The sequence below is a fragment of the Sinocyclocheilus rhinocerous genome, unplaced genomic scaffold (assembly GCF_001515625.1).
Source record: "Sinocyclocheilus rhinocerous isolate Xijiao unplaced genomic scaffold, SAMN03320098_v1.1 scaffold377, whole genome shotgun sequence".
In the NCBI taxonomy this organism is placed as follows: Eukaryota; Metazoa; Chordata; class Actinopteri; order Cypriniformes; family Cyprinidae; genus Sinocyclocheilus; species Sinocyclocheilus rhinocerous.
In genome coordinates this window covers 940,256-964,174 of record NW_015633195.1, presented here as the reverse complement: position 1 = coordinate 964,174, position 23,919 = coordinate 940,256, and the positions used below count along the sequence as shown (strand labels likewise).

The window sequence follows — 23,919 nt, the reverse complement described above, 5'->3', positions numbered from 1 at the left end:
TAAAACCCATTATAAACGAGGCATTTGTTGCATCCAGTGGGGACATAATTACCATAGAGATAATTACGGATGACTTATACTGTCTTTTTACACGTTACATTGCATCGCGCCGCGCAATGTGGGGGCGTGTTAGAACGAGCCGTTTTAGGTAGGCGTGGTTGACTCTTAACTTTTATAAAGAATATCTCTTTGGATTTGAGACTTTAGTCTTTGCAACTTTACAGATCTTCTTTATGCACCAAGAGCTTGTAACACTCCAAAGAGAAAGGAAAAGTTGAAATCGCATCATATGACCCCTTTAAACCACTGTTTTTAAATTCAATAAATACACTGTAAAAAAATGGTAACCTGGAATTATTCACTTAAAGAGCTATTTCTACCTGAAATAACCCATAAAATACTTTTGTTGGTATAAATTGTTAGTTCAGTGATGTTAAATAGTATTTTTGACTTAAACAAAACCAGTCTGGCCAACCTATCTTGCTTTATGTTTGAAAGTTAATGCAGAATGCTGAATAAAACACCCATTGCATTACAGCCAAAGCGTAATTGATTTTGTGGCCAATATAACAAGTTTGCTGCTTTGTAATTTATGAGCGTTACAAGAGCTTGTCAGCAGCTGCCAGGTGGAGTGCCACTTGAAAACTATGTTTTCCCACAGAAGGGGTGATACAATGTGTCCAAAAGCACCATGGTGGTGAGCCACTGGCCAGTCAACAGGGGCACTTTTATCAGACTTTTGGGAAGAACTGCTGTGCATTTTGCTTTCCATTTTCAAGAGAAGTTAATTTGTGGTTGCAGTGACTGACGGCAACAGAACTCAATTCAAGTGCAGCTTCCTTCCACTTTCTGCAAGCACTGGGGGTTGTGTCACAAATACACAAAATATGATGAGAAGAGTTTGCAGACATATAGATAGATAGATAGATAGATAGATAGATTTTGAAACATTAACTATGTACACATATAATCATGTACACACAATAATGGAAATGTGATTCTAACTGCTGAAATAACCAATGTGGATATAGTAAATAAAATAAATTAAAAGAATAAAAATAGAAATGTGGAGCCTCTGAACTGGCAGAAGGATTTGACAAAGTTGCTGAAAATTATCATCCCAGATTATCTGATGTATCCTTGTCATATTGTGATTGTAATGGAGCTGCCTGCTCAACCGTGTCTAGCAATGCTGATAGATGACGTGCCAATGGCTTTTTTTGCTCCCGGTCACATACAAAGTATTTCGAAACGCACCTTTTTGATGTGCCGATCAGGAGTTGTTACACCTGAACCTTATTTGTTAAAAGTGTACCTAATGAGGTTTTGTGTTACTGGCAGTTTGCTGGGTGTCTATGCAAACTATACTGCTGGACAGCAGATATTAAACAAATATGTATTTGCATATATAAATTGGTGCGTATGTAAATATATAGAGAGGAGCAATTTCAGGAACTTTCAGGTCAGGTCAGGTTGCCACAATTATAGTTATTATGCATTATGTATTATGTAAATATTATGTAAATTTCAATAATTAAAATGCTTTTTGAAAATATTTTTGTATATTTCCAAAAAAATGTATATATTTATTTACAAATATAATATAATTATAAAAGTTGTTTTATTGAATTATTATTATTTTAAAATATTTTTCATGATTGTTTACATGTCGCTGAAAAGCCATTAATACAAAAAGACATATTGTGGAAATGTTTCATTTTTAAAATTAGGATTTACGTGTAATATTTATTTTTTCAATAAAATATATTCTCCTCAAATCAATGTCAATGCAAAACAGCATCCCGCTGTGACAACTTACCCCACATGCAGTAGTGTGAGTTAATGTGTTTAATGAATATTTGTTTCCTTGAAAACAAGTGTGGGACAAGTGTGTGTTCAATGACTTTTTGCAGCCAAGACTTTAAGGTATGTAGTAACACAGAAAGCGAAAATAAACCTACATTGAGACCTATTTACTTAGGGGGAAAAGTGACAACTAACCCCATGCTTCCCTGTATGCATTTGTACGGTGCAGGAAATATTTATAACATTCTTAAGATTTTTTTTTTCAAGTGTGTTGCCTATTGATGAAAAATCTCATACAAAATACACTTGACAAATACATACACCACTAACAGATGAATGGCACTGTACTAAAATAAAATACACAATAGGAAAACAAGCTCTGATTTGTGATTAACAGCATGACCACAATATTAGCTCATCCGTATTACTTTCTAGTAATGGTCATCCCAATTTAAAAAAATAAATTAAAAAAACACATATAACTGGAGTTTTTAAAACTAAGTGAAAATGGCTGGACATGGCCTACAACATAAGTGACTCAGCAGTTCATGTGCGCTACAGTAATACGCGCCCTCTAGTGATGCACAAATGCTACTGCAGTATTAACAGTAACGGACCAGTTTTTATAAACAGGTTTTCAGCGCGCCACGCAACGCATTACGTAGGCTACTGACGTAATTTTTACAAAGAATGAGTTAAAAATCATTTGAAAGAGAGAAGGGTACCGATCTGACTTCAAATGACTTAAATTAACATTAATCATAAATACAGTGGCAAGAATACATATGTGAACCATAACGTAAAAAGTGCTTGTGTGTTATTAGTTTATTCAAACCACATTTTAGAAATAATAAATGCAGAAATCCAAATTTTTTTTCTAACTTATTCTCGCCGCTGTATATATCTAAAGTTTCACTGCATTTTTAACTGCCATTTGTTAAGTATTATATAATGTGTTTCAATTAAATTTACAATGAAAATGACCTTAATGCATTACAGAAAACCTTCTTAATATTAAAAACTGGTATTCAAAGAAAACGATAAAGGCACACAGACAATTTCATAGCATAAATTCTATTTATTATTTGCCTGTAGTACATAGATGCATAATTCATCATTTCATATATACATACATTTTTATATATATATATATATATTCACAGACAGACAAACGGGACACTCTCACAGCCTTACACACACGTGTCACATACAAACAGATCACAGGTAATGTCCATGTGCTCCCAGCACATCATGGAGTATCAGTTTCTGTATGGCATTGCATTGATGACATGTCTTCTCAGGAGCGAAAAGTGTCTGTGAGCACAGTTTATTACGTCCAAATGCTCATTTATCATCATCATCATCATTCTGTCCTCCCGATGCTGGTGTAGAGCCCCCGTCATCCCAGGACGTCCAGCCAAAAGCCTCCTGCTTGTCTGATCTAAGGCAATAGAGCTCCACGCTGTATGGAGAGACAGGAAAAAAAGAAAAGACAAAGACTACAACTAAAAGTACTGTGCAAAACCAGGCCAATGGATTTTCTATGAAGAATATATCCCTCACCTTCATTAACTACACACTTACAGTCACTCTACACAAGGTATGAGTTCAAACACGAAAATCTTCACTTCAATAGCAGCCACTAACCACCAGAACTTTTTTTCCCCCCGTTTTGATTAATTCAGGGGACAGATTTAATGCCAAAGGCGCATTACCTACTACCACTTCTAATTTCTAGCAATTACTTTGTCTTTATATAAAATTTGAGTTAAGAAAAATAGAGGCTTGGTTTCTATGCTCTCTTGTGCTTTCTTTTATAGTCAGAGCGAGAGGGCTGGGCATAATTTCACTAAGCATAAACCATCTTTCATTTCAAAAAACATCAAACAGCTATTCAAGCACATCCCAGCTTTGGGTGTGATCATAATGCCCGTGGTCTTATATTCAAATTGCAAATTGCAAGAGGGGAAAATACTCATATATTACTTGGCTGAATCCATGAGGATTCAAATCATTTTTTTTCTAAGCTTATGAATCCCTTATGATGTCATAAAGACTTATTTTAAAGTATCTGGTACTGAAAATGTAAAATAAAAGTCACTAAAACATATATCATTGCACTATTTACAATAAAGTTAACTAAACTCACAAGTGCACCAGCAAAGGTGAAATTATCATTATTGAGCAGTTTCGCACACTCATACGTGTACTTTCGTGAGTCACTACAGCTTATATCGCATTAATCACTCCAGGCTGACCTCATAGCCACCTTCAGACTTTCGAAGACTTCAGTGTTTTTTGACAGTAAATAAATGTTTTGTTGTGTTACTACACTGAACAGTATTGATGATGTTAAAGTAAAGAAAAAAAAAAAAAAAAACATGATTCACAAAGCAAAAAGCAACAAAACATTTCAGCTTGACCAATATGTGAGATCAGCCATTATTGTGACATGTTAATGCAAGAGCAAAAACTATGTAATGCAGGAAAAAAGTGTTATACATAATAAAAAAACAACACTAATATATATATATATATACACAATTTAATTTATTATTATTATTACTTATAGAACAATTATAACTTATTTATAGTTTTTAATTTATATTTATATACAGTATATATATATAATAATAATTTACATAATTTAATTGCTGCACCAAATCCATTCAGACTTGGTGCTCACAAGCGATAGAGAGAAATGCACATTTCTCAACACACATTGGGTAGCTGAAGTGTTCATTGAGTAGTTTAAAACATCCAAACAAACCTACAAACTCAAAAGCTTACATGTGGTTAAACAAAAAGTCTTGCGCGATGATTCATGCGTGCACATTTGTGTGCTCAAGTTGGGCTTAATTCTTTGAGTCAAAAGTGCAAAAATTCATGATGAAACTTTTTTTTCTTCTTTCTTTGTGTGTGTGTGTGTATGTGCAATGCCATTTGTTTTGCTCCACTGCAGCTTCAGCAGAAATTAAACGAGCCCTTTATGGAAACAGACACAGAGAAAGAAAGAAAGAAATAGAGACTGAATGTTAAAGATGCATTTTTAAAAGTCCTCCAGTAGGTTCGTCTCCTTCCAGTGTAAGTGTTGCTACAGTGGAAAGGTGCGTGACCGGCTTGTCTAGGTGTCGTCAATGAGAGACAAAGGAATCACATGATAAAGTTTTCAGGGTGCAAAATGGCTCCTGCAGATTTCCCCGTCCAGCAGGACAATGCAGGAGAGGTTTAATTATCACTGTGGCCTCCTTTATCCCATGATGCCACAGGCACACCATCCCACACCCAAGGCAAGCAGACAGTTTGTCTCTTTATACAAAGGGCCGTGTGAGGACAGGACTCAAGGGTTGGTTGTGTGTGTGTGTGTGTGTACGGCGGGGATCAGTGCAGGCAGTAGTCAGTTAGTTTCGTAGGACGAGAGCAAGGCAGCATCTACAGGCTCCATACAGGAGGGACACGTGAAGGACCTCATCAGCCAGTCATCTATGCAGTCCAGGTGGTAGATGTGCATGCAGGGGAGGAACCGGATGGGGTCTCCGTACACAAAGTCCATCATGCAGATCACACACCTGCGCAAAGAGAGAACGTGTTAACACACACCACGATAAGCTTGGCAACAAAGGGCACAGCGTTTCCATAGTCTGCTGACAGAGTCGGGCATAATGCAGAATTTAAAAGTTGGTCACACCTTGCCGGATGTTGAATCGGAAATTGAATTAGAATGACAGGAAGATGAATTTACTGAACTGTAATTCAAAAATAATTCAATAGTCGCACAACAGAATGGTCAGGAACAGACACTTCTGAGATGTCCTCATTAAGGTTTACATCTTGTAAACCTGCTTCATGTTGCTTGGCTTCATTTAAATTTGAGCATTCTGGTAATATATAAACCAACATTTAAACATTTGGGGTTGTTATGATCTTTTAATGTTTTTGAAAGAAATATCTCATGCTCACCAAGGCTGCAGTTTTTTTTATCAAAAGTACAGTAAAAAAAAAAGAGAGAAAGAAATATTAGTTTTCTACCTCATTAAGGTTTACATCTTGTAAACCTGCTTCATGTTGCTTGGCTTCATTTAAATTTGAGCATTCTGGTAATATATAAACCAACATTTAAACATTTGGGGTTGTTATGATCTTTTAATGTTTTTGAAAGAAATATCTCATGCTCACCAAGGCTGCAGTTTTTTTAAAATCAAAAATACAGTTAAAAAAAAAAGAGAGAAAGAAATATTAGTTTTCTATTTTAATATATTTTAAATAGTGCTGTCAAAATTAGCGCATCAACGTAGGGGATTAATTTTTTCAGGAAAACGAGTTAAAAATATTTAACGTAATTAACGCAGGGGTGGAGCAAGGGTTGGCCACCCCACTCACAACTGCTGCTTCTGTCTTTTTTTCTTGACAAGAATTGTGTTTATTTAGACGCAGAACGTCTTTACGACCACATCAAACGGGAGACTTTCAGACGCACACTCCAACTTCGCCTCAGCGTCAGGCGCGAGTCAAACGAGCGTGGAAAAGGTACAGGTGACGAGCATGCAATGTCATAGTTATGTCGTCAGTTAAGTCATGAAGTTACCAGAAAGGCGATTAAAGTTGCCTTAAACTGTGCATGCATGTAAATGTTTGTTATATATGAGTCACATTTAGAACATGACTCTGAAATGCAGTGGTTTGTAAAACTGTCCTGGAGCACCCCAGCACCGTCTCCCTCATCTATAACACAACACGATTCACAAGTGGGTCAGACTCAGAAAAGGTAAAGAGTAGTGAGAAAATACGATGCATGTCAGATCAGCGTCATGTTCAGCAGCCAAAATAACCTAATAACCAAGCTGCTGTGATGTCTGTAAATCAAAGAACAAAAGAAAAAAACAAACAAACAAGAAATCAATAACTTTTGTAGCTTTAAGGTAGGGCTGCAACAACTAATCGATAAAATCGATTATGAAAATCATCGACAACTATTCTCATTATCGATTAGTCGGGTCTGCCCACAGTTCACGTCCAACTTCAGCCCGTTGCGTCAAATTGAAAATTCTGTTATCATTTACTCACCCTCATGTCGTTCCAAACCTGTATGAGTTGCTTTCTTATGTCGAACATAAAATAACCATATTTTGAAGATTGCTGGTAATTAAACGGACTTAAATTGACTTCCATAGTATTTTTTTTCCTACTATGGAAGTCAATGGCAACCACCAACTGTTTGATTACCAGCAATCTTCAAAATATCTTCTTTTATGTTCGACATAAGAAAGCAACTCATACAGGTTTGGAACGACATGAGGGTGAGTAAATGATAACAGAATTTTCATTTTTGGGTGAACTATCCCTTTAAGCTAATGCATTCGCGTTATGGCTTGCCCTGGCGCTTTGGCAGATGATGCGTGTGCGTCCTCAGCGCAAAAACTTTCAGTTTACGGTCATATCCTTATGTATAAATGTCACAAATTCACGCGAGCATTTCCATTTTGCATAAAGGTCCGTCCTGACAGTCTGTGTTAAGTTTGAATCTTTACTGAATGGGCGGCGGCCACGTGCACGCGCGACAGACGAAAACAGAGACAATTAATAATCAGCGCAAAAACATTTATTGTGCTGAAATATCTGTTGTTGAAAGTTAAATTAAGGTTTAAAAGTCTACATGCATTGCGAGTATTTTATGAGAGTATAAACTGTAAGGGGATAACCGCGTGTAATTGTCTGAATATAGATATCAGACGCTTCATAATCGCCTTTTACAGGATAAAGAAATGATAGTAAGACGTGACTTGTGGTCAAAGTGAACGTGTGCTCCTGCAGAACATTACTCTTACCTATTGGTTACAACTGAGTTTGTGATTTTATTCGTCTTTATCATCTTTATTATTTAATTTTTAATTCAGAGATTTAAACTATATTCACTATATACAATGCTAAACAAATGTATTAAAACAAATTTATGTAAGGTTTTTTAAAAATTATGGTTTGTGCCACTGCTGCTCTACACTAACAGTACTGGTGATTAACAAAATCATTTTTTATCTTTCTGTATTGGTTAGTCCTCCAATATACCTAAGCTCTTTAGTAACAGTATAGGCTATTTCTAATGCTATAATATAATTATTGCTGTTGTCTATGAAAGAAAGGCAGAGAGCTTTAAAGTGTTTTTTTTTTCAGATACCCAATTACAGTCAAAAAAGTACATAAACAATGCCAGCAAGAATGCAAGCTGTTATGAAGGGCATAGGAGGCCATTTTTGTTATGTGAATAAATACTATTTAGTTGTTTAAGTTTATTTGCCCAATAAATGACAATAACATTTTATGATTTAAACCATTTTTTGACAGATTCCTAAAATTCCTAAAATGTGTTTTCTCTTTATTATGGCAGGTGGCCTAATAAATTGTTAAGCACCATATGTTTTCATAGCATTCAGTTGGCACATTTGTTTGAAGGACATTGGGCAGAATGTGGAATAGTGTGTTTTTTGTAAAAAAAAAATATATATATATTTAATCCGATTAATCGGAAAAATAATCGACCAACTAATCGATTATCAAAATAATCGTTAGTTGCAGCCCTACTTTAAGGAATCATCTAGATTTCATTTAGAATTTAGTGTTTGATAACTTTATTCAATTTCTGTATATTTCCTACTTGCTGAAGGGCACAGGTATATTTTTTATAATGGGTTTATGTGAAGATTGTTTTAAGTTCACTTAAATTAGAAGTTGTTATTTTTTTAAAGTCTAATAAATGTTAAAAGTTATAGCTCTCATTTATACTATATGAATGCCTATAGTCAGTGGTTAAATATTAGGGGGAAAAACAATTTCATAGAGACATCAGTAGTATTGTGGATGCCTTTAAACAAATATTAAAAATATACTGTCTTTATGTTGTTTCTACATTAATTTGAAGATTGAATGTGAAATTATAGCAAAATAAAAGTATATTTAAAAACTTTAATGTTAGGGGGGAATCATTTCAGAGAAAAATGTGCGATTAATGAGTTAATTTTTTTAAATCTAAATTGACAGCACTAGTTTCAACCAGAGTTGCATTTAGAATTTAGTGTTTGATAACTTTATTCAATTTCTGTATATTTCCTACTTGCTGAAGGGCACAGGTATATTTTTTATAATGGGTTTATGTGAAGATTGTTTTAAGTTCACTTAAATTAGAAGTTGTTATTTTTTTAAAGTCTAATAAATGTTAAAAGTTATAGCTCTCATTTATACTATATGAATGCCTATAGTCAGTGGTTAAATATTAGGGGGAAAAACAATTTCATAGAGACATCAGTAGTATTGTGGATGCCTTTAAACAAATATTAAAAATATACTGTCTTTATGTTGTTTCTACATTAATTTGAAGATTGAATGTGAAATTATAGCAAAATAAAAGTATATTTAAAAACTTTAATGTTAGGTGAGATTAATCGCGATTAATTTCAGAAGAAATGTGCATTAGTTCATTTTTTAATTGATTGACAGCACAAATTTTAATGTGCTTGGCAAAGCTGAATTTTCAGCATCATTACTCCAGTCTTCAGCGTCACGATCCTTCAGAAATCATACTAATATGCTGATTTGCGGCTTAAACATATATTATTGCCAATGTTGAAAATGGTTGTGCTGCTTAATATTTTTGTGGAAACCGTGATACATCTTTCCAGGATTCTATGATGAATAGAAAGTAAAAAAAAAAAAAACAGCATTTATTTCAAATTGAAATCTTTTGCAACATTTGTAAATGCATTTACTGTCACTTTTGAACAATTTATTGCATCCTCGCTGCTACTCGCTGATGATAATTAAATTCCTTAAAGCAAAGCATTATAAATGTAGGCCTAATGCCGTTAAACATTTAAATAATCTCATAATTTAACATGCTACCATAGTCATAGTAATAGCAGATTTCAGCTTAAGCTGATTCATTTCACTATAAATATGCTGTGCTTTCATGTGCATATTTATAGTGAAAGGAAAGGAATTTAAGTTTTTGAGCTAGATTGAAAAAAATGGTGCTCCTAGATGGTGCCTTCAATACCTTTAATATAACTAAGAAACAAAGAGACAGGTACACAGTCTCATCACTTACTCTCTAATCTTCTTCTCAGTGCCGTCACTGCCTGGATCGTAGACACCTTTGGGAAGATGCTGGATGAGGCCGATCCTTTGAGCGATCCGCACCTGCTCCTCTTCGGTCAGTTGGGTTGCCAGCCGGGCCTGGCTGGGAGTGGGGTGATACACGGGCACATGGATCTGCTCCTGAAAACACACACACTTATGGCATAAGAACATATAACAATAGTGAATATTCATGGATTAGGTTTGAAATCTTTAACCTCTTCTATGCCACTCAATATATAACGCAAAGTCATATATGACCAAGCAAATCCAGAATTGACTACACAGCTAAATATTGCTTAATACAGTTATGAGTAAGCATCTTAATATTTGAGGCACGTGCAACTAAAGCCCCACTAGGGGGCGATCTCTCCCTTTTTGCACCATTTTGATGTGAGAAGCCCAAATGGGACCATATTGAGTCCAAAGGGTACTTATGAAGAGAGGGAGGTGAACAATAGCTCCCATTGAGACAGGCGCCTGCTCAGCATTCACTAATGAATGCTGTTTGGGAGACTGTGAGCATGCTTAAGCTCTGTGTGCTATGCATTCTGCTAAAAACTGCAAATAAGGTATTTAAGGCTGTCATTAGAACAAGTAGATGTCACAGTACTGTTCATAGCAAATGAGAATCAAAATATAAGCATTTATTTGAATTTCATAAAGAGCAAAACTTCTATTATACACTGTAAAATCTGTATAACAGTTCTTATGAGATTTATTTTTTTTCACAGTTTTCACTCCCATGATCGTTTTTTTTTTTAGCACTCCCCTGATGAATATATTTAAAATAAATGTAATGCAGCTTCTTCAGGACTTCAATTATATAAATTATAATGTATAATAATAAAACATATAAAAAATAAATATGCAATAATATATAGAAATTAACACATATATATATATATATATATATACACACATACACATACACACACACACTACATAAATTCTATACAATAAAAATTAAATATATAAAATAGAAATGAATAGAATTTTGTGCATATACACACAAACATATATACATAAAGTTTTGGTAATGTGGCCCACTCATAGTCATGTTAAATAATCGTGATTATGATTTTTGCCATAATCAAGCAGCCCTAATATACACACACATATGTGTGTGTGTGTGTGTAGTAAGTTTTTATCCCTTTTTTTATTATTTTCTAAATGTTTAACATCTTACTGTTCTGCTTAAAATATTACATACCTTTCTTTTCTCATAAATTTACATACCAACGCAATATTGTAATGCATTACTTTTAAAAGTAACTTTCCCCAACACTGTACCCCTGTGCATAATCTGTATGAACCTAACCACCATTACAGCATAATACCATTAAATTACCACTAAACCCAAGAGAGGACATTAATATATTGTTTCAGGCATCAACGATTATACCCTGGAGTTCAGATCACATCTCCCTTTAAAACCCTACAATAATCTAGCCATGTAAATGAGTGATGATTTGTGAATGGTGGTGTTGATGGTTATTGGACTGCAGGTTTCACATTTGAGAGCTCGCAGTCTTGGGAACAACAAAAAAAAAATCAGCACTGCTTTGGCTCAGAACAGCCACACACGGCCAAATCTACAGATATTGCTCCATGGATAATCATACTTTGCAGATATTTATTACTTCCTTACATTATAAACCTCTAACCCACATTCATATAGGCATGCACCACTATAACGATTAATCAGAATTAGGACAGGTTTCCACACAGGGGAGTAAAGCCCATAGGCAGGAGTGAGACATGTTCTGTAGAAACCAGGCCGGAGGACTCAGAGGTGCTGCTGGGAAAAGCAACCATGGCGTAGTGCAGAGTTCTGTTTTCAGATCAGATTAAAGGTGAGCTCTAAGATCAGGTTCAGCGCTCACTTGAGAATTAGGTCACGCAACGGCCATATTGAATACAATCACATGACGGAAACATCAGACAGGTTACACTACCTATTTAAATACACACTTATTTGCACACTGGCTAAAGACACTACCAATAGAAAGAACATTTGTGAGGCACGTACACACTCATAATGTAGTGGTCAGCACTCTGTGGTCCAGCAAATAAAGGTGTGTGTGTGTGTTTAGCTGGAAGTAAAATCGAAACATGATCGCTCTGACAACAATGGCGTCGTCTTCTCTGAAACATTCTCTGAAACTCTTGTGTTTCACTTTATGGAAAGCTAACAAAGGCTGAGTCGCTGCCTAGTCAGTCAATGACTTCACAAGCAGCGTTTATGTATTAAGGTACATCTTAAAGGCAATGTATATCATTTTTGTGGCACTAGAATCACCAAACGGAACAACAAAATTTATCTAAACACTCGCCCCATCTGCTAATGGCCGAAAAATATAGATGTTGGGCTGGTTGGCATGTTCAAACAAACAAAACAAAGTTTTAATATGACATTTAAATTTAATATTATAAATATAAAATATATAATATAATATATAATATGTTGCCCTTTTGGGCTGGTCAGGATGTTTAAACAAACAAAGCAAAATTTTCATATGATAATAACATTTATATTATAAAATATATAAAATATGTTGAACAGGCTGATCAAAAAAGCAAAATTTTGAAATTTAGATAAGACAAAATATTTTACAATATATAATATAAAATCTAATATACTGTATAATAGTTTATAATAATTTTATAAAATAATATTTTATAATATATATTTTATACATAAATATATAAAATATGTAGCATTAAAAACAATTACATAATTAAGGACACAAGATTCAGACTGACTTAACCAGGCTGATATAACCAAGCAAATATTTAAATGCTATAATGCTTTCTCTGTAGAAATACTGTAATAAATCATAGAGACTCATCAATTTAAAAAAGGTCACATCAGTGTTTTGTGAACACTATTTTTTTGACAGCAAGTATTAAGTATTTGCTAAGTATTATTAACTATTAAATACTAAGTATTAAGTATTTAGCTCGCATTTACTACTTGGACTTTTCCCAAACTATAATGCCAGACTAAAATATGTGAAATCGAGTGCAACATTTTGAAATATTGTACAAGTTGTAAATATATCAATAAAACAAACCCTTACCTTGTTAATATATAATTAAACAACACTGACAAGAAAAAGAAAATCATCACATTCAAACATAGGATTGTGGGGTATTATAAGCAGTGAGGTATACATCTACTGTATACTACCTTCAAACATTCACCAGACAAAGGCATCCTAATAGACAGTATGTTACAAGACCAATTTATTTGGACATATCATATTTCAGGCATCAAGAGCACAGAGCTACAGATTGTTAAATTGCTCGTTTGAGAACAACATGAACAGCATCAGACACTCCAACACCACGAGTGCAAGAGAGAATTATTTGATTGGTTCAAAGAAACAGACAGTCCGAGACAAAGAGATGAAGGAAGCGTGGAAAAGAAAAAAAAAAAACGAGAGCTGGCGAGTGGGGAATTCTGTTTGGTCTGGTAGGCTTTGGGTGCTAAACAAAGCATGTCGTCCAGTATCCGGCCCTCCCTCATTACTGGAGCAGACAAACCGTCCAGCGGTCCATTTTCTGCTCTCTTTCTCCGACTCTGTTCCAGTAAAGGCTGAAAGCACCACTCCCTCTCTGGACTCACTGGACTAAACAAAACAATCCAAACCTTCATCACACTGTATGCTTCTACTGCCTCAAAATCTATAAAAACTATAAACCAGTAAAACAACTGTTACTCCTGATAACACTGTCATCTACTGACTTTATCTTTATCAGAAATCAAATCAATGTCAAGGCTGATTCAGTGCTTTCACAACAAACATAGAAATTAAGTCATCTGTGCTTCACATTCCTGTAGGTGTACCTCACTCGATTAGCCCAAAATAAGGCTACAGGCTAGCATGACTCAGCCAGACGCTCAACCGCCCTACACAGTGGACAGAGACTACAGACAGTATGAGGAGGAGGAGCTACTTTAGCATCTCCAACACTGCTACTTTTAACATTAGCTTCATAAGCTACTCATATGCTAACAAGACAAAGAAGCTCACTGTAATGAAGCTGCTAAAGAGGCATATATATCTTCAAATACATAACTAAGGATATACTGTGTTTTTGCAATCAGAGTGATATTTACCTGGCACAAAAGCAATTCAAATCTTAATTAAGGTGACAGCATTAAATGCGAACAATTTACACCAAGTACATCTAACAAAAAAATTAAATACACACCACACACATACAGTGTATGTATATATATATATATATATATACATATATATACACACACACAACCAATCAAGACTTACAAGGTCAGTAAGAATGAAAAACAGTAAAAGCATTAACATTGTGGCAAATTATTACCATTTTTAATGTAATTGTAACACTGAATCAAGCATTTTTCAGTGTGAAAATCTGTAGTGTGCTATAATTTATTCCTATGAACTGAGAATTAATTGAGGAATTTGATGAAAAATCAGTGTCACATGATTTTAGGATTCTTTGATGAATAGAAGGTCCAAAAGAACAGCATTTAATAAAAAAAAAAGGCATTATAAATGTCTTTACTGTCACTTTTGATCAATTTAATGTGTTGTTGCAGATTAGAAGTATTAATTTCCTAAAAAAATTTAAAAAAATAAAACGTAACTGACCCCAGTGTAACATCAATTCTGCTCATTCTTAATTATAAGGGTCAGACAGAAAATGGTCATGCAAAGAAAAAATATGACTGCTATTAGAGCATGAAATCTAGACGAATATTATAAGAGAGCAAGAAAAAAAAAATCTAAATATCTTAGTCCAACTTCACAAAAACCATTCTGTTGTGATTTCACCCAAACTAAAGCATTCACATGACATTTTCAAAAACATTTTTTTTTTTATTCAGGCTGAAATTAAACTCTCAAAGTGTATGTAAATATATCGACAAGTGTTACGGGAACAACATTTTTCTGCACCTGCTCCACTCCAGGGCAATCAACTCTTTTCTCCCACACACTTTGTCCTCCTTTGAGGTGGACGCTTATCTGAGCACAGGAAGGTTAAACAAACAGCTATTTGAGTGCTACTCAAGTCAGTGGTGCAGAAACAGTCTGTACCAGCTCAGCACAAAATCAGGTCTCCATTACCAAACACTAATACACTCTCATCACACATACATGTACATGCGTGTAAAATGGCTCTTAAGCAGTGTGACACCCAAATTACATCGACATACGGTTTAGAGACACAAGTACTCACACACAGTTTCAGCACAATTTGGTTACAGGGAGAACATTTGCTTACAACTACTTGTTTATACAGTACACTAGCTAAATACATTTTTGGTGAATCCTTTAAAAGTACAAATGATATGGCATTTCCTGTGTTTAAATCAAAAGACTTCTTTTAAAATGGATGTTTTGCATTTTTTACAGTGTACTATATGTAATGTTACACAGATTCAGGGCACTGAATGGTTAAATGTTTAGTTTCTGACACTTTAAAAGCTGCAGGCCTGTTTCTTCACACTTTGTAGACGTTTATCTCCAAAGAATGGTTCATTGTGTAAACTGCATGGATTTCCCCTCATAGAAATCAACACCTTTCTTCAAATCCCTCTTTCATAAGCAATGAGCGTATCAGCCAGAGAAAATACTCTCCTTCTGCCCCACTTTACTCCAGTCATTCTCAACAAGCTTTACTGTTTTGAAGAATTAGTTAAAGAGTTTTTAATTGTTTTAGCTTCATTGGTGTGAGTAGCCACTTAGGTCTAGTGTTAAGGACCTGAGCTGATAACTGAAAGGTTGCAGGTTTGAACCCCTAAACATTTGATCCATACATTGATCCATCCGACAGACCCTAGTCAGAGAAACTGCTGTAATTAAAGTTCACACAAATAAAAACATTGTAAGTGACAGACCTACATTCAATGCCATATTGTACAAGGCTCATTGAAAATACATCAAAAATAAATAAATAAACGTGTGACTAGGACTCTGTACGAAAACCTGTACTGAATGAAAATCCATCACAGAAATATTAATAACTTTCTACCATAAACATTTCAATATGTGTGAAATTATTTTTCATTATTTTATATTATTTTTCATTTTTTATATTATTATTTTCATTTTATTACTATATTATTCTATCAATTGTCACACAAGTCTCTAAGCTGCATAATTTCTACTGTCAAACAATTTTGCCTCAATTAAGTTCTAAGTTTTAAAAGCATCAGTGAAGAGCTTGAGATTAAATATTTTCTTCTCAAATGATAAAACAAGCAAATATAAATTGTGAACAATAGTTTTATTTCCAATCAATTTCCAATCAAAAGTGTGAAAGTATTTAATTATATTTAGAATACATATAATGCTAACTACAAAATTAGCCTTAGCAAGACAAAATTGTCTGTCATTTTAATCCAGAAATGTAAAAAAATTTAAATTAAAAGTTAAAATGTCATTTCCACCATCATGTACAACATAAAATGCTATTAAACACAATAGCACATCTGAGAAGTGGTGGAAAAGTTCACAATGTATTGTCGAAAAGACTACAGGGCCAAAAGTGCCCATGTCTGAAGAATCTAGTGTGTATGTGTGTGTATGTGGGAGAAAGCAGACAGGTAAAGTCAGGATAAGGATTGAGCACTTAGAAAGGAAAACTTGAAATCGCATCATATGACCCCTTTAAGATGAGCTGTCTGGCTACTAGGTGACGTGAGGCCTCCATGTCAGAGAACAGAGAAAGCAGCCTGTTAGATGAAGCAAATACAGCATGAAGTAACCAGCATGAACCGAAAAAAGAGAAAGGAATCGATTGATGACTAGAGAGGTGAGCAAGCCACAACACTTTTTGTAAGGCTAATGGGAACCTCCACTATTTCTAATGTTGGCACCTTACACGGCCTTTCTCTCTCACACAGATACGCTTATCTCACCTTGTCCAGCCTCACGCATGAGTCAGCAAATGCTGTCAGCTGCTTTCCAAACTACCAGGAAGACCTCATATTACACTCCTGTCTGTCTCCTCATCATTCCCTCAAGTTCACTTCCTGTTTCAATTAGATTCACAATACAGCATCAAAACAATAATGCAATTTGGCTTTACTGCATGAACTGTATTTACTGTTCAGTCATGCAGATCATAGTGGAAGGGATCTGGCTGTTATTCCGAAATAGAGTCGTTCTCATCTGTTTAGTCTCTGTCTGAGACACAGGGTGTGAAACTAGGCTAACTCTACTGAGCTCCTTATACAATGGTGCTAATGCTGCTTAACATAGCAGCTAAAGAAAGCCAGGAACCATGAGAGCATTGATAAGACATCAACCAGTACAGAAATCCTAAATGGAAATGCTTTACAGAAAATCGAAATAAATTGACTGACTAAATAAAAAATATAAAGTTAAAAAGTAGACATTTGTAATGTTACAAAAATGTTGTTTCAAATACATGCTGTCAAACCTTTCATTCAAAGAAAAAAATGTAAATGATTACAAAATACATCAAGCTGTTTTCAATATAGTAATAAGAAATGTTTCTTATTAGAATGACTTCTGAAGGATCATGTGACAGTAAAGCCTGAAATAATGGCTGATGAAAACTTTTCACTCAAATTGCAATGCTCATCATATCATTTATGGATTTATAGATATCGGAGTGCAAATTGCAAATCTAAACTACTGTACAAACTGAAAAAAAAAATCTGTTGAGCCCTCTGCTAACATTACCGCTCCATTTCCTGATGACGCAAATTAGCTTCATGCACACATACTTATCCTATTCTGCACACACTTAATGTGGCATGTAATGAGAGAAACCTTAAAGGGATAATAGACTCAAAAATTAAAGTTCTGTCATCATTTACTTACCCTCATGTCATTCCAAACCTGTACGACTTTCTTCTGTAGACCACAAAAAAACGTTATAAGGTGTTTTTTTTAATCTATATAATGAAAGTCAATGGGGTCCAGTGCTGTTCTTTCATTGTATGAACAAAAACGATTCAAATATCATTCAACATATCTTCACTTGTGTTTCACAGAAAAAAGATAGTCATACAGGTCTGTGTGTGTTGTGTAAATGACAAGTGAATAAAAGATGACAGAATTTTCATTTTTGGGTGAATAATCCCTTTAACAGAAAGACTTGGACGACGGCATCTTTGTGTTCTGAAAGAAGTAGCGGCAAAGTATTTGAAGCACGTTTTTGAAGGCATATGAAGGAGGCAATTTACAACTATCTACTACTGCATTTTAAAGATCCCTTTATAACTTAAAAAAAATAAGCAGAACAGTTTCCGTGCATACTTGAGAGCACAGACAGCCCCTTCTAGCTCCCTGCCTGAGACTCTGGGGGGAAAAAACGTCAAGCATTCTTGGCAAGCGTCGCAACACATGAATGTGCTGAGATTGGGAATGATTTGGGTTCTCAAGGGACCTGTGCATTTTTTCATCCACTGCGTGGTTCAAACAGACCTCCTGTCTGTCCACCATTCTGACAATAGGCTGAAGCGTGCCATCAGAATATTGCACAGAGCAGCAGTGCCGTTAACAAACGCTGGGTGAATTCAGCATGGTGCCGTCATCTTCTGCTCGTTTTTTTTTTTTTTTTTACACCCTTGTCTGATCTTGCACCCCATAGACTCAATAACTTCACAAAACAGAAAGCTGAGCACGGTTTTTGCTGGTGTTCAGCAGAAAGGTGCCTCCTCTTGAAAGACACAGCCCAGCACCACAAGAAAGAGTGCATTTATCCTATAATGAAATTCTGTTTGCATTTCAACCCTTGAGCTGTACGATATGAGAGATTTGCTTCAAAAATGGATGCTATTTCTTCATTTAACATATGATTATTAATTGTATGGAGTGTAAATAACTAGTACTACCACAGAACACCAGCACCCATTGGAAAAGCAAATTAAAGAGTGCTTATCGAAAACACAATCCACTGGAAAATGACACAAAAACAGGTCTGTGATCACCATAACTCTTCTGCGATCATTATACATGCAACACTACCTAGAAATGTTTCATAAACAGGTTTGTATAAGCTATTTTATAAACTGCGGTTCTCCTCTGAGTCAATCTCCTGGCCCATCAGAACATTCAGGCTATTTCCAGACGAATATGTGGAGGAGGAAATGGCAGAATGCTGTTAGTACAGCTGAGAAGCGCAAGGAGTACAGCACAAAACGTCCCACCATCTACCAGCTGCTTTCATTGGGTGGTTGCTTCCACTCCGTGCCAATCAGCATCTAGATTATCCAGCCAAAACTGAAACCAAGTCCGGAGAGAATGTTCTAAACTACTAAAGGAATGTTTTTCATAAGATTTATAAGACAGTTACGTCACAGTAGTTCTGAAGAAATTACTGCATGATTGTTTGAGATGCATATGTGATTACCTATCATTTAGAACCTGAAGGGCCGATGGCAGTTTGCTAATGGGGAAGCACTGTTTGTTGCTGTCTTTTTGTAAAGCAGATAAGATCAATACACAACTAAAAGGATGAAACAGCATTCACAGCAGCAAATAGAGCTTGAACTTCCTCTCAGTTCAGTGCATATGCACAGTATAAACCATGCTGCTTCTGTCAAAACACAGTGACAGCACATCAAATGTTTGCTTAATGCACACAATGCTTTCATGATTATGTTTAAATGTGGTTTGCTTCACCCAACACAAAGACATCTATCCCGTCAAACCCAGTTCCCATGGAAGAGTTACAACATGCTGACATGAGATGAATGTCATTCTTTTAAACAAAGTAATATGCCACATGACATCATGTTAAACAACATGATCTCATGACTTGAACTTCAACTGATTCCACATGTCCGTAAAAATGGGAAAATCCCATAGTTCCCCATGTTTTTGACTCCAAGACAATGTTGGAAAGCCACCCTGTTGTTTTATTTAAAATATTTGACGCCTTCCTGCAGCCCCTATGAAGGTTTGCAGGGACCCCAAGCCCCCTGGGTCCCCTAGTACAGTGATTCCCAACCAGGGGTATGTGATTTCAATTAAAGTACTTCTAAAACTGCTAATAGATTAAAGGGGTCATATGATGCGATTTCATTTTTTCCTTTCTCTTTAGAGTGTTACAAGCTCTTGGTGCATAAAGAAGATCTGTAAAGTTGCAAAGACTAAAGTCTCAAATCACCTCGCTTTTCAGACCGATTAGTTTTGTAAAAATCGACGCGTTTCAAAAAGGCGGGGCATAGAGGAGAAACAATAATGTACAGTATGTGGAAAATAATGTGTTTTTTTAACTTTAAACCGCATAAACACATTTCATTACACCAAATACACAAAATAATGTTCTTTTTAGCAGCATCATATGACCCCTTTAAAACAAACATGACAATAATATATGCAAGTTTTGTAAATACTAAAAAGGACAAAAAGGGGTTGGGAAACACTACAAGGGAGAATAACATCGCTATGACGTCACAATTGCAAACAAAGCGCGTCACAATCATAATTGTTACTTTGTCGCAATAAAGCTGGTGCTGGTGAATCAACACGCCACGGAGGAGGCGGCAGTAAAAATGAAATAGCAGGCTGTCCATCTGTCTGACGTGAATTGTAGGCCAAGTTTATGTCGAACAAAGAGGATTTAGTATGGCACACTGTCTAGGGTGAAATTAAACAGATGGAGCTCCTGCGGGAGCCTGGTGCTACTGATTTATGTTTCCGTATATTAGTATGCTTTTGTTTTTGCAAGATATTACAGATTATGAATATAGCAACGTGAATGTTTACAATAGAAAGCAGGAGCGTGGACTCGAGACACAGCATTTCAGCCAAAAGGAAAGTTTCTTTGTTTATTATTTAGGTTTTTCATTAGCTTACCTGATATGGAGGTGGTGGTTCCTGATCCGGATCGTTGGCGTCACCGAAACTGGCCCTGTCTGACTGTGATTCGTGGAGCAAGGAGATATCATCCGAAGTGCTTAATGTAAATTTGACTTTGGTAGAACTGGATCTCATAAAACAGGCACTATTCAGATTACACTGCAGAACAAACATCCATGGATACTATTCAACTAATCTGGGATAAATTAATATAAAACACAAGCCTTGAAGTGTAGGACTGTCTGATTAAAACTACATCTGAAAATACACCACCGCATTTGAAAACTACACTGCAGCTGTGTTTAGTTGGTTGAACTCCATACAACAGTGAAAAGCTCCATGAAGTAGCATTCATATACTGAATAAAGTACAATCCCCTGTCCTGAACCAGCTCAAATTTTCTTTCTCTTCGTAGTGTAAGTCTGTAGTGGTTGTCAGTGCATCCTTCACTTTGGCTAGAGCTGGCATGCCAGCCTGTCCTGCATGTATCTAAAAGACTTGTTTGTTTGAGCTCAAGTACGATCTGGACCAAGTCCACATGAAGGAGACTGCCTTTCTAAAAGACACATTCAGATGCCCACTTAAAACGGGACAAATTTGAAAGGCGCCACAAGAGTGAATAAATACTAAAAAAAAAAAAAAACTAAACCCACAAAACTTCTAGTTTACATTCCTTATTTGCTGTTATGAAGATGCTTATTTTCTTTTTTTTAACACATTGCTAAAACAGACTAATTATGTACACAGAAACATAAAGACAATGTTATGTGATAAAAATTAAGCTTAGAACAGGAATCCTGTCCATGAGATTTGACAAGGCCACAGTACTCTAACCAAAGAGTAACCCATGAACATTCATCATATAACCTCTAGACAATAGGCTTATTTTATAACCTATTTATACTCCAAAGATTAAAAGTAAACTAATATTTGTGCACGTGCTTTAAATCCAAATCAAACAGTTAGCTGAAAGGCACAGCCACGTCTAGGCTGCTGATGTCACAGGGTGACCAACAGTGGACAGCATTACCAACAAAAGCTTCAAAAGCAGCCAATATGATTGACAGATGGCCTTACTTTTGTTCTAAATGACAATGGTTTTAGCCTGAAGTACCAGTATAATATTATTGGACTGATATAACTTGTATCTAGGGTTATATTATTATTATTATTATTATTATTATTATTAATCATAATGTTACATTTACAATATTCTAACAGCACAATGTTATTTATATGACATCATAACAGCATGATGTCACTTCTGTGTCTTAAGTGAACTGCACTGCACCTCACGCATCATCATTCATGCAGCTGTTGTCCATGTACTGTATAATCTCTGTGTGCGTCATTCAATGAAGATGATTAGTCACTATAAGCTCAGCTCGGGTCTGATCAGTCATGTGCTCTTTTAGTCCTCCTCTTGGCATATGGCAACCCACGTCAAGCCGGATCTTGGCTTGCTGTGACCCCAGCGATGACCCCGACTGTTAAGGGCTGGAGGGTGAGCAGTGGTCTCCGTTCACAGCTGTGCCTCGTGCCTTATGTAGTGCTGCCTGGATCCGGAAGTGAGTCCGTGATTCCATGGAGTAGTTTTTGTAATTTTGCCTGACAAAGAAATCATGGTTAATAGTGTTCAAGACTAACAAGGCAATGACTGAGTATATCATGTATCAAACAGGATAAAGGTATAAAATACACATCAGATCAAACACTGAGTGTTTCAGGGTGAAATATGTGACTGTTGTGCAGAGCAAAAAAATATTTAGACCAAACCTTCATATTATGTCAGAGTGTTTTACATCTGTTAAACAGCCATGATATGCGACTCGATTATAAAATGAATAATTCTGTGAATCAGTTGTGAAATTGTTTTTATTGAGTTGATGACTGAACATGCTGAATGCCACACTTTTTTTTGGTGGGATTATAATACATCTAAGAATACAATGGCATCTTACAGTACAATTAAAGCAAATCAAATCTGAAATTAAATTATGCAGACTCCTAATATATATCTAATTATACTACTTTTTTTGCCTAATACAAAATTCTTTTAACTTTTTTTACTAATTTTGAATGGTTTATTTTTAAAAATCACCTAGGAGATTTGAATTTGAGGGTTTTTATTTCACAAGGCAACATTCACAGCAATGTACCATTGTGCCAAATTATGTAACCTGTCCTGTGTATAATTTAATTTTATAGCATAATTTCTATTTTCATACACTTTTACTTGATTTTAAATTACATTACATTTTACAATTATTATTAAAACTAAAATGATAAAATACATTTTAAAATAAAAATAAATTGTTATTTAACAGTGTGGTCAAAAGGTATAAACATTGTTTTTTTGAGCAGTTGGTCTGGTTTTCCATGTCGAACAAAGCCATGAATCAATCTTTCAGACTGTGATGAAAACAACCAGTAACTTTAGCAGTGTTACATTTAGTTAGGGTAAAGTGGCAAATCTGTGCCTGCTTTGAAATTCCTAATGCTCCCTTAGATAATACATTCTGACACCAACTCTGCAAACAGGGTCACTCCACACATTATGTACATTGTTATCTTAGAGGTATAAAACAATCACTGTCAGGACTGAACTTACTTGGCTGTCTCCAGAAGTTTGATGGCCTCCTCTATTCTGCCCTGCTCCAAACACAGTAAACCGTGTTCCAGAAGTGCATTGGGCACCAGGTAGTGGTCATATTTAATCTGACTCTCACTGTACAAGTACAAACACAAACAGACAGACAGAAGGAGAGCATTTGTGATGCTATCTTTAAGAATGTTTAAAACATTTTCTCTATTATTTGTGACATACTAGAGACTAAAACATGTAAAATTTTTATTCTGTGCTGTAAAATCACAGAACACATAATTTTACATGTGCGACTCTACCCTTCTGTAGATTCAGTACCAGAAAATAGGCCATGTCTTCACAAGAAAAACCACAAACACTTCTCTTCAAGTTAGTGTGGTTTGTTGTACAGTAAAAGAGCAAAACTGACTTGCAGAGGACGAGGGTGAAGTAATGTTCAGCTTCTTCCTTGAAACCCAAGTGTTTGAGACAGAGCCCCTTAAGCAGACTAACCACACACTGGTCATCTGTGGTGAACTCGGTCCCTGAGGGCAAACACACAGAGACATT

The 23,919-nt window shown here is 35.4% G+C and overlaps 2 protein-coding genes across 3 annotated transcripts in view; both read right to left on the bottom strand.

Annotated features, from left to right (window-relative positions):
* Positions 1-4,728: 4,728 nt before the first annotated feature.
* LOC107743887 (RING finger protein 11-like) lies at positions 4,729-20,900 on the bottom strand. Its single transcript, XM_016557339.1, has 3 exons — positions 20,763-20,900; positions 9,902-10,071; positions 4,729-5,375 (listed from the first exon to the last, which is right to left on the bottom strand). The coding sequence occupies exons 1-3, from the start codon at positions 20,898-20,900 to the stop codon at positions 5,204-5,206; spliced, it is 480 nt and encodes a 159-aa protein (XP_016412825.1). The 3' UTR covers positions 4,729-5,203.
* LOC107743871 (tetratricopeptide repeat protein 39A-like) overlaps positions 20,861-23,919 on the bottom strand; it is a 29,800-nt gene continuing 26,741 nt past the window's right edge. For both annotated transcript variants that reach the window (XM_016557322.1, XM_016557323.1), the window contains 3 exons: positions 23,780-23,894; positions 23,377-23,493; positions 20,861-22,373 (listed from right to left, as the gene is read on the bottom strand). In XM_016557322.1, the coding sequence (XP_016412808.1) occupies positions 22,256-22,373; positions 23,377-23,493; positions 23,780-23,894 (350 nt within the window). In that variant the 3' untranslated portion in view covers positions 20,861-22,255. The remainder of the gene's footprint in view (positions 22,374-23,376; positions 23,494-23,779; positions 23,895-23,919) is intronic.